This window comes from Meriones unguiculatus, chromosome 14 (genome assembly GCF_030254825.1).
Source record: "Meriones unguiculatus strain TT.TT164.6M chromosome 14, Bangor_MerUng_6.1, whole genome shotgun sequence".
Lineage (NCBI taxonomy): Eukaryota > Metazoa > Chordata > Mammalia > Rodentia > Muridae > Meriones > Meriones unguiculatus.
Window position 1 is genome coordinate 75,932,768 of NC_083361.1, and position 12,223 is coordinate 75,944,990.

Sequence of the window (12,223 nt, forward strand, 5' to 3'; positions counted from 1 at the left end):
ATGGCATTTGTGTTGAGGTCAGAAAACAACTTAGTGGGGGTCAGTTCTTTTTTTATCATGTGATTCCCAGGGATCAAACCTATCTTCCCAGGGTTGACAACAAAGTGCCTTTCTATGCTGAGCCATCTCGCTGTCTCCCAAATAGTAGGTTTTAAGTTGTCAGGGGAAACTTTTTTTTTCCGTAATTTTTATCTTTTTTATTATTAATTATTTTTATTAATTACAGTTTATTCACTTTGTATCCCCCTTGTACCTCCCTCCCTCCCTCTCCTCCCCATCCCACCCTCTTTCTTCCCCACCCTGTCCCTCTCCCAGTCCACTGAAAAGGGAGGTCCTCTTCCCCTTTCCCTCTGACCCTAGTCTATCAGATCTCATCAGGAGTGGCTGCAGTGTCTCTGTGGCCTGGTAAGGCTGCTCCCCCCTCAGGGGGAGGTGATCAAAGGGCAGGCCAATCAGTTCATGTCAGAGACAGTCCCTGTCCGTATGGAGGCCATTTGGATCCTGAACTGCCATGGGCTACTTCTGTGCAGGGGTTCCAGGCCATCACTATGAGTGGTCCTTGGCTGGAGTATCCATTTCAGAAAAGACCCCTGTGAACTTTTCTTTAATGAAAAGAAAATTGGTTTAAGGCAGGTTGGTGTCATTAGGTTCTTCCTTCTTTCTTCCTTCCCTCCCTCCCACTTCTCCCGCCCCCCTCGCTCTGGGGGTGGGGTTTGAGACAGGGTTTCTCTGTGTAGTCTTGGCTGTCCTTGAACCCAGAGCAATCCACCTGCCTCTGCCTTGCTGAGTGCTGGGATTACAGTCATGTGCCACTGTGCCTGGCTTAGCTTTCTTTCTTTCTTTCTCTCTCTCTCTTTCTTTCTCTCTCTCTCTTTCTTTCTCTCTCTCTCTTTCTTTCTTTCTTTCTCTCTCTCTCTCTCTCTCTCTCTCTCTCTTTCTTTTTCCCATGGAACTTGTTCATAGTTAGCTGTTCTCATTTCTCCCAGTGTTACTATATGTCACATAGAAGAGGTAATGTTCATATTGTTTATAATTTTGTATGTTAAATGTAGTATTTCTTGTTGCAGCAAGTTGGGATTGACAGAGGAGATATTCCAGATCTTTCACAGGTGAGTAGATAGTTAAAGCATGTGCTCACCATCATGTGCACCACACTACCAGGATGAGTAGTGTTGTAGTGACACCTGCTGAGAGTATTTTGGTTTTCCTTATAGTTTTAACATTGTAATACATTGCTGAAAAGCTTTTTACATGATACATACAATGAATGATCAGCTGATCTCTTACTCTGGTGAGCCTTTCTACTTCTATATCATAACAGTTGCACTGTGGAGAAGCCCACCCCACATGGGTAATGACCTGCAAAAACTGCACCTGTCAAGTTTCTTAATCAAGCTTTGAGGCAGTTTCTTCTTAGGGTCTCCTTTTTCCTGATAGATATTAAATAGTTACATAGTCCTGGGGAGGGACCTTGTGAACCTCTAATATTCATGAGTCTTGTAAGCTTCTCTTCTTCCTCTAGGAATTATTTAGTTTTAAAGCTACACATGCATAATTCTTAAATATAAAGATACACATATGGCTGAAAACATAGTATTTGAGTCTGGCTTCCTTTAATTTGATGGTATCCTGACAGTATCATGATTTCATTTCACAACAATTGAGTAAAATTTCACTGTTTATATACTGTATTGTTTAAAATTTATTCATGTATGGACAGAGCTCTAGATAGGTGCTATACCATAGTTACTGGTACAGTTAATAAATAAATAAATAAACACGAACAAACAAGTGTCTCTGGTATGTTGATTTAGTATTATAGCTGGGTCATTTGATAGTTTATTTTTTAAGAAAATTTTGTTTTATTCATGTATGTCTATATGAATATATGCCATGTGTGCCCGGGGAGACCAGGAAAGGGCCTTGAGTCCCCTGGATTTATGTGTTGCATTTGTGACTACAGGCAAGCATATGCCACAGCACATGGTCACAGTCACAGGATTGTTCCCAAGTGTTCTGGTTACACTGCAAGTGTGTTTACCCGCTGAAGAACCATTTTGCCAGACCTGGAACCTATCATTTTATATGCAAACTAAAATATGTAGCTGCTGTATTCTCAATAATGTTTTTACTGAAAGTTTACATGTATTAAATATTTCAATATTTTAGGTTCTGTGAGATTCTTAGGTTTCACACTTATCTTCGTTTCTTATATTTTTTGGTGATGCTTATTAGGAACTTCAACTAGTAATAATTATAATGGTAATAATAAAAGATTATAATTTCAGTAGTTAGAAAAATGCCCACTTGCAATTAGTACATGAGGAATATGTTTTTATGGCTGTCATGAGATGACGTCTGATTTATTTGTTTTGTCAAATGGTGTAATGTTGATGAAATTCTTAATATTTGAATACTTTCAGGCCCCTAGCAGTCTTCTTGATGCTTTAGAACAACATTTAGCTTCCTTGGAAGGGAAGAAAATCAAAGATTCCACAGCTGCAAGCAGGTACTTTTTTTTTTTTTTATCTTTTTTTGGAAGGAGTATATGAAAGCAGCTCAAGTTCCAAGTTGTTTCTCTGTTTTGACTTAGTTATCTATAAGATAGGTTTAAATTAATATGAGTGCCATCTTCATTAGTAATTAGAATTATTAACAAGATTCCATGGGGTTAATGCATTTCAGTTCTTGTTTAGTTCCTGATATCAGCAAGTGCTGATGTATTTTATAATGATAACAGTGAAGCTTTGGTTGGGAATTGTGGCTTCAATATTAAAACTTAACCATAAACATCATAGTTTGGTGTGTATGTTGCTTCAAAATTAAAGGGTAATTTTGTATTAATTTACTCAGACCTTAAAATACCCCACAGTAGATACTGTAGTAATACTAGGATTCAAGCCTAGAATATCTGACATCATATTTCAATTTTTATGCCCTTTGATGAGATTGATTGTCATCTCCTATTTTAATCAATTCAAGTTTTGAGCTTATCCCCAGTTTACCAAACAAATTTAAAATAACAGAAATTATCTTGTTTTGATCCTTTAATACAATTTTGGTTGGTTTTAGTAATTGCTTGAGTAATTACTTTCTTATAAAGATTTTATCTATTTAAAATAATATATAAAGTATACAGTGAGACTTTTCCTTTGTTTCTCTCCCCGAGATCTTTTCTTTATTTTTTTAATTTTACTTTTTCTCCTTTTTTTTAAAATTCATTTTACATCTCTGTTGTAGCTTCCTCCTCTCTCCCTGTCTACCTCCTCTTCCTGTTTCTCCTATTCCCCTCCTCACCTCCTCGGAGAAGGGGGGCCCCATACACCCTCTTATTTCAGCATATTAAGTCACATCTGGACTGAGTGCAACCACTTCCCCTGTGGCCTGGTGAGGTAGGTCCGCCACGGGAAAGTGATCCAAAGCAAGCGGCAGAGTCCGTTTCAGTTAGCCCCATTGCCCTTACTAGGGAACCCATATGAGGACCAAGCTGCTTATCAGCTACATCTATGTAGGGGGTCTAGGTCCAATCAATGCATGGTCCTTGGTTGGTGCTTTAGTCTCCACAGGCCCCCTTGGGTCCTAGTTAGTTGGCTCTGTTGGTCTTCTTTTGGAACTCCTGTCCCCTCTGGGTCATTCTGTCTTTCTCTCCCCCATTCTTCCACAAGACTCCCTGTGCTCCCCCATCTGTTTCCATTATGTGCTGGGTGTAGTTACTCAGAGGACAGCTATGCTAGGCTATCATCTGCAAGCATAGCAGAGTATCATTAATAATCATGTCAGGGTTCACTGTCTCCCATGGGGTGAGTCTCATGTTAATTATAGGGTAGCCTTTTCAGTCTCCATGACCCCTGTTACTAGGAGCCTCAGATAGAGTCACCCTCATATTCTCCCAGGAGCCTACCCTGTCATAGGTCTCTAGCTTGCCACAGAGAAGTCCCTGCCCAGGGTTTCTCTTCTCTCTGCAAACCCTCTGTCCCCCACCCCCAACCCCCATGTGCTCTCCCCAGGTCTAATATCGACCCTCATTTCTCTCCATACTCCCTCTCTTACTCTGTTTCCTCTCTTCAACACTTCAACTGTGTCTATATTCTATTTCTACTTATGACTGGGAGTTAAGTATCTCCCTTGGTTCCTTTTTGTTAGTTTTTTTTTTTTAAATCTGTGAATTATATATTTTATGTGTGTGTGTGTGTGTGTGTGTGTGTGTGTGTGTGTGTTTATTTTTTATTTTTTGGTGACTTCTCTCCTATAGACAATTTAAACAATGTCAGGTACTGTGGCTCTTACCTATAATCCGAGAACTGGGAAAGATGAAGCAGTAGGAAGTCAACTTTGAATATAGCTTGAGCTCTATTGAAGTTAAGGCCAATTCTGGGCTACGCTGAAAGACTCTTGCTGTGTAGGCACGTGTCTCCCACCCCACCCCACCCAAAGGGGAACAGCCACTAATGAATTTTTAAGTAATATTTTGTACAGTATTTTTATTTTAGAGTAGGTTTTTACAAGTACTGTAATTTTCAAGATGTTACAGCCCAGTCAGTTATAGGAAAGTAATTTATCCTCAGATACGTATCTTGATATGATTGGCTTCTTTATTTCTGTCAGAATTATTTGACTTCCATTGTCTTCTCCTTGGCTTATTTATAATACTGATTTTACATAAATTAGATTGGTTTTTGCTACTTTATGTATTTACAGTAGTAATTAGAGAAGTAGTAATCACAGAGAAGTCCCTGCCCAAGTGTGTAGTATGTGGAAAAAGGAAGATAAATTGAGGCCAGGTATATTTCTTTATCCTAAAATTTAATGTTGGTTCATGGTTTAGTATGGATGAATCTTAACAAAGTGGGAAGTAGATGGCTAGTTGTGCATATGTAATAGGTTTGAAAAGAGAATGCTGACTTGTCAGAAAGGTAGCAAGCATATAGAGAGGAGGTGCCACATAGCCTGATGACTGAATTGAAGTCAGTATTCCTTTTTAAGGAGCCTGACATCACTGGATAGCTTTTGAGTGTTATTGTAGAGATTTAGTGTTGGTTATCAAGCTTTAGTGTTATTGTGGTATAGCTGTCAAAAGCCCGGATGTTACGTGGTATAGGAGCTGTCTCTGAGAAACTGAATCAGTTTTGGTTTTTTTCTATTAGGACTCTTCTAAGAATGTTGCTTCTGTGTCTTGGGTGAGACCATGTGTGCCAGTGTTGTAATTTTTTTCTAGAGTCTGACTCTAAAAGCCACAGATTTGCATTTCAGTGTACCATGTTAAAATTGTTGGAATTTTCTAGGTCATTGGGGAGAAGATTCTATCTGATGTACTAATTTTAAGTCCATAAACTCATTATTTCTCAAAAGCAGGTCCACTTCATTTTATCTGTGTTATAGATAAGACATGCTTAGCACAGAGCCGGATTACTTTATCCTCTCACCCTAGGGCTACAACACTTTCCAATGCAGTCTCTTCTTTGGCAAGCACTGGCCTATCTCTGACCAAAGTGGATGAAAGGGAAAAGCAGGCAGCATTGGAGGAAGAACAGGCTCGCTTAAAAGCATTAAAGGTAAGTTAAGTGTGGGCCTTCTTTTTGGAACATCAAGTAGAAGGGAATCATGTAAATGAACCTCTAGCCACACTTAGGTTTTTAAATGTGTAGCAATCCTACAGGCTGAAACTCAGTTTCATACTCACCAGAATGCTTGGTGAAAAGTCAGGGAGCACCTTTCAGCTATTACAGCAGAATTAGAAAATGTCCTTTTTTAGAGTCTGTACCAACAGCTCTAGTTTTAGGTCTGTTAAACTTTCTTTTTCAACAGGAACAGCGTCTAAAAGAACTTGCAAAGAAACCACATACCTCTTTAACAACTGCAGCCTCTCCTGTGTCCACATCAGCAGGGGGAATAATGACTGCTCCAGCCATCGACATATTTTCTACCCCTAGTTCATCTAACAGGTACAGTGGGTGTCTTAAGTATTTAGTAAAAGAGCATCTTCAAATCATGTGCTTTAGATTCTGTGAGTTTGCTTTCGTTTGTGATTTTGTAATTACAAATTAATACAAAGGGTGTAGAAATACAGTTAATATACTATCTAAATGTAAAGTAAAAAGATTATATTTGTATGCTTAGGAAATGGAATATGGCTAAATTACTAATTTGATTGATTGATTGATTGATTGGTATTTTTGAGTCAGAGTTTCTTGGACTCACTTTGTAGACGAGGCAGGCTGACCTCGAACTCATAGAGATCTGTCTGCCTCTGCCTCCCTGAGTGCTAGGATTATAGGTGTGTGTACCACAACCTGCTGAAATTACTAATTATTAATTGGAATATAATGTAAGGGAATGGCTATTTTCTTGGGAACCTCATTGAGTCTTTCCAGAAAAGGTATTGTTACTCAAATTCAATAGAAACTTAAGACGTGATGCTCAAGTATTTTTCTGGGCCTCCTTAGAATTATGTTAAATGAGGAGCATGCATTGTTACCTTGGTAGAATTACTTATTTTTTAGGCTTACATTGAAGCATTTCGCTTTTTTCTTTTCTTTTCTTTTCTTTTTTCCTTTTTTGAGTAAAGGGGGATAGGAGACAAATTAACACAGCAGAATTCATCTAGAAATAAAACTGCTTTCCAAAATATTTTCCTAGCACATCTAAGCTGCCAAATGACCTGCTTGATTTGCAGCAGCCAACCTTTCATCCATCTGTCCATACGATGCCAGCTGCTCCTCAGGTAGCAAGTACATGGGGAGGTAAGCTTTGGTCTGTTTTAAATCTTGTGTGGGTATCTGTCTTCTCCATTAAGTAGCTTTCTACTTTTTAATAGAGTTTTTGTTTGAACTTAGTACATGGGAACTTGAGAAATACTAAAATGCCAGTAAACTAAACTTTATCTCCTGAAAGCAATTCATGATATGTGAAGTGCTAAAATTCATAGTTACTAATGGAGTAAGGTTTAGTGAAGATGAAGTTAAATATAAGAGGAAGGATACTTTGTTAAGTGTGAGATCATCCCTTTAATGTGAATTTCAAATGCATAGTAATTACCGCTTTTGGTGTAGAAAAAAATTTCCTGATGGGTAAAACCCTTACCTTTATGTATGTATGTGTATGTATGTTTATATGTATATATGTGTATATATATATACACACACATGAGAAGTCTCTACTAAAACTCAGATTGTGTTATCAAGCAGTGAAGAATATTGTGACCAAGTATTTATCTCATGGTGATTTTTGTATTTTTTTAGTTAATTGTGTTTTATTTTTATTTCTTTAATTAATTTAATTCATTTTATTTTAAATGTTTTAACCTAGACTTGTAAGATAACAGGAATGTTCGATGCCTTAAATATTTTAAGGTGATTGTGGTCTAGCACCTTTCAAAGAAAGTGATGTAAGTCTGTTTCACAGTTTTAGTTAGGCATCTACTTTTCAAATCATCATCTTTGGATGGTTTTGCTGTGTGCATGCATGTGTATCATTATATAAATAGTTATCAAAGACTGCTGGAAAGAGATTTTCAGAATCAATGATGCTATGTAGAAAATCATATATGTTAAAATTTGTATTGACTTTCATGAAACATTTTGATTATTAAATTTTGCAACATGTAAAACAGATTTTCCTCATTAATCGTTTGAATTAAAAATACAGTTTTTGTGCTTCTTTCCTTTCTTATTTCCAAGCCCCCCCCTTTCTTTTCTTTTCTTTTTCTTTTTTTTTGTTTTTTTTGTTTTTTTTGTTTTTTTTGGTGTGATTCTGAGTATTGAATCCCGAGCATTGTACACACTAAGCAGATGCTTTGCCGTTGAGCTGCATCACCAGCCTATGGTGCTGTTTTGTCAACTAGAGTCTCAGCTCTGTGCATGCAAGGGTTATCTGTCATTATTACCCTAGAGAGCACTTGGTAGTCTTTGCTGTTGGGGCAGGTGTGCCACCATGTACATGTGGAGGTCAGAGAACAACTTAGTGCAGCCAGTTCTCTCCATCTACCTTCACGTGGTTCTGAGGATCCAGCTGTGGTGGGCTTACCGGAGCACTGTTGTTTTTCTCACACTGTAGCCCAAGCTGGCCTCAGGTCATGGCGGTCCTTTTGCCTCAACCTCCAGTGTTAAGATAGTGGGGATGGAACCACCAGACCCAGCCCTGGAGTAATTCTTGTTACAAGTAGATATAAATAAATTAATATAAGAAAAGTACTTTGTGGAATAGGTAGACACTTTCTCTTCAGGATGGGTTGTATTTATTTCAAAGGGAGTAGAGAATTATAAGCACTTGATTTTTAGGCTAGTTTTGTATAAGCATTAAGGTTAGGTTAATTTATTAAAATCTTGAGATTTGAGAGTTATTTTTGACAGTTTAATAAGTATTTTAGAATTGTTTTAAAATCAAACTATAGACAGTGTACTAAAGGTTAAGAAAGGAATTTATTGGTGCTGGAGAGATGGCTCAGTGGTTAAGAGAGCCATATTGTAGAGAACCTAGTTTAATTCCCTGCACCCATGTTGGGCATATTACAACTGCCTGGGTAGAAGTCACGAGCCTCCTTCCACATGCGTATGCATAAACCCAGTCACAGACAGAAACTCATATAAGTCTTAAATATAAAAATAAAAAAGAATATAAAGGTGTTTCTTCTTTCTGTTTTTTGTTTTGTTTTGTTTTTCAAGACAGGATTTCTCTGTAGCCTTGGCTGTCCTGGAACTTGCTCTGTAGACCAGGCTGACCTCAAACTCACAAGAGTTCTACCTGCCTCTGCCTTCCGATTGTTAGGATTTTAAGCATGTACTACCAACACCCAACAAAAAAGCATTTCTTAATGTCCTAGAAGATCCTGGTTTTAGAATTTGATACATTTTTATGGTCTTTTTCTGTTTAATGTCTATTTTAAAATATTGGACTTTGGGCTGGAGCAATTGGTCAGTTGTTGATAATACTTGCTATTCTACTTGGGTTCAGTTCCCACTACCCATATGTCATCACACAAATACCTGTAACTCCAGTTCCAGAAAATCTAATTCCTTTTCTGGCCTCTATAGGCACCAGGTGGCTTATATATACATACTTACAGGCAGAAGAACACTCATACACATAAAATAAAAAACAAATATATTTTTTAAATGTTAGCATTATTAGTGAGACCGTTAAGTGGTTTTTAACTTCTTCATTTTTAATATTTGTGTGTGTGTGTGTGTTTGTGTGTGTTTTTAATAGTTGATGGTTCCTTAGTAGTCCTCCTTCCATGAGTGGCCAAGACCAAGGGAAAAGAGGACAGGCCAGCTGGTGCATGGAGGGAACATTTCCACAACATTCCATTTACACATACAGCTAAAGAGATAAGCATAGTCTCTATTGTAGTTAGAAGGTAATCGTCTGTTAATTTTATTTTAAAGTTATATGTTTATTGATATTGGGTGTGTGTGTCTGTGTGTGTGTCTGTGTCTATGTCTGTGTCTGTGTCTGTGTCTGTGTATGTATAGAGGCCCAATGGTAACTTTTGGGAGCTTTCCATCATGTAGGTCCCACAAATTGAACTCAGAATGTCAGACTTGGTGGCTAAGTAGCACCTTTATGTGCTTAGCCATATCCTCAGCCCTTCTTTGTTTTAAATAAAAGCTGAGTAGTTACTTTTTTCTAAATAGACTAAAATTTTTTGTAGGTTAAATGTATATTCAACATTTCAAAGGACTGGAACTGTAAAATCCCTTTTGAGTTTATCATGTGCAGTAACTTGAACAATGACAAGTAAAACTTTCTATAGTGGCTGAACTCATGCAGCAGATGGAATGTTACTCATCTTTATAAATACATTATGTTTAACCATACATACATATTGTTTTAAAGTATTTTGCTTTGTTTGCCATTTTTTTAAAAAATAATTTGTCCCATGTTCTAGCATTTAGCTTGTTGTACATGAATAATGAAGACTTTAAGAATTCAAATTGAATGCTGGAGTTGGTGGCACATGCCTTTAATCCCAGCACTAATGAGGCAGAGGCATGTGGATCTCATATTTTACTATGTAAAGCCTCAATTTTACTACATGAAGAGACTCCATCTCAAAACAAACAAACAAATCTGACATGGTGGGAACAGGAGGAGTAGAAATCACACTGTTACTTTTCCAAAACTTTCATAACGTGAGGAAAGAAATGTAGTCTTTACTGTGAGCCCTTTAATGCACATAGAATTAAACTCTACTTTCTCATAAAAATATTTAGCTCTAAATTGGTAATTGTTTCAGTGTTTGATTTCTGCATAATGAAGTAGTGAGTACTTAAAGGAATTTAGTGCAGTCAACAGTAAACACTAAATGAGTTATTATTATTCATATCCTTGAGGTTCAGATTAGGATTTTTTTTTTAAATTGAAGCCAACTTGCAATAAGGGAATCTTACATACAAGAAAATTTCATCGAACATAAAATGTGATTAAAACCCAGAACCTCATGTATGCTAACCAGAGCTTTACCACTTAGTTGCAGTTTTAAGTCAGCCTGGACAACATGTTTCAAGACAAAATAGAAAGTAAACATAATGGACAAAATTGTTTTTCAAAAAGTTTAAGAGTGCTAGGGAGATCACTCAGTGGTTCAAGCACTTGCTGCTGAGCAAACCAGAGGACCTAAGTTTGGGTCCTTAGAACCCATGTGAATGTCAGGTAGTTATGGGAGCCATTCCAGATGTTAGATGGGTACTGGAAACAAGATCTCATGAGCAAACTTGATAGATAAGACTATCCTTTGAGTGTCTCAGTGAATATGGTGGAATATTGATTAAGGAAGACTATAGGTGTCTTCTTCAGGCATACCCCTATATTAATAATTTGTGTTTATTATTTTTGTCTACTAATTAGAACTGCCTAGATTCATGGTAGTATTTTGTCAAATAGCGTAGAAACTGGATTTTCTTAATTGTTTGATTGTTCTATTTTGAGTGTGTTTGTACATTTTTGTGTATCCTTTTATTTTTGCTCAGCAAAGCAAAATATACTTCAAAGCTATATATTATGCTCTGTGGTTGAGGTGCATGCCCTTAATCCCAGCACATGGGAGGCATCAGCAGGCAGATTTGTGAGTTTGAGGCTAGCCTGGTCTACATAGTGAATTCCAGGTCAGTCAGGGCTACACAGAAAAACCGTGTCTTGAAAACAACAACAACAAAAAATCTTTACATCATTATCAGGTATTTTCAAAGTATACTTTCAACTCTGCTAGTCAACTCTAAACTCAGATGTTCTTATTGTACAAGGAACTACAGTGGATAGATAGCATTATATAAGCACCAGCGCTTCCTTACCAAACCAGGGTCTTGTGATATGATCAGTGGGAATGAAAACCAGGCCAGACTAGAGTTCTCAACAACACTGAAGCTGAGACAAGTTTATCCTAGTCAGTCAGACTTTTAACAAAACAGAATGTAATACCGGTTACAAGCTAGACGGGGTATTCAAGATTAATGTCTAAGAGTAGTTCTGCCAAACTGATGCATGCTTCCCTGGCTTCTGAAAGGACACAGATTCACAGTTGACCTGAATGCTTCACTGCCTGAGGGAGTGGCTTGGTGTCTCAGGAACTGAAGGAACACCACACACACACACACACACACACACACACACACACACACAGGAACAATAGGCTTGAACCTGAAAAACCTATGTCACATGCTTCTCAAGGCAGCTAGACCAGACCAATTCCATGATTCCCTGCAAAATTATATTCTGGCTTTAGTACCAACACTTCTTGTATCTGTTTGTTTACTGTTGTTTATTTCTGAATTATTTTTTCTTACTTTCTCCCCCCATTGTTGCTTTTTTTTTGTTTTGTTTTTTGCATGCATGCAAAAGCTATTAAAGTATCAGTTATGTTTGAGCAGTTAATTAGTATATTTTGAGTTTAGATCTGATTTTTCTTAGTGTGAATTGATATTCTATAGGATTTCTTCCTAGAAAAGTACTTACGTCGTTACATTTAGGGTTAATGAACGCTTGCCTTGATTTGATTGACTCTAAGGGAAGTGTGCCTGTGAGTGAGCTAGCTGGATCTTAGTTCTTTGTGTGGTTATTGTTGGTTTATGTAGTCTTAAAGCAGGAATAGATTGAAAGGCAGCTGGTTGAGAGTATAGAACCATCTTCCTGAAAAAATTTGCTATATGTCTGCTTTATTTTTCCCCCTATAGTTAGCCATTTAAATCTTAAGAAAAGGCTTTCACCACTAGAACAGTATCTTGAATGA

The 12,223-nt window shown here is 37.3% G+C and overlaps 1 protein-coding gene across 24 annotated transcripts in view; it reads left to right on the forward strand.

Moving 5' to 3' along the window:
- The window catches only part of Picalm (phosphatidylinositol binding clathrin assembly protein), a 130,439-nt gene that overhangs the window by 50,032 nt on the left and 68,184 nt on the right, over window positions 1-12,223 (forward strand). For all 24 annotated transcript variants that reach the window (XR_009585621.1, XM_060367505.1, XM_021644047.2 and 21 more), the window contains exons 8-12: window positions 1,068-1,109; window positions 2,424-2,509; window positions 5,429-5,552; window positions 5,806-5,942; window positions 6,637-6,740. Coding sequence is in view for 23 of the 24 variants with exons in the window: in XM_060367505.1 (XP_060223488.1) it covers window positions 1,068-1,109; window positions 2,424-2,509; window positions 5,429-5,552; window positions 5,806-5,942; window positions 6,637-6,740 (493 nt within the window). In the remaining variant the exon portion in view is untranslated. The remainder of the gene's footprint in view (window positions 1-1,067; window positions 1,110-2,423; window positions 2,510-5,428; window positions 5,553-5,805; window positions 5,943-6,636; window positions 6,741-12,223) is intronic.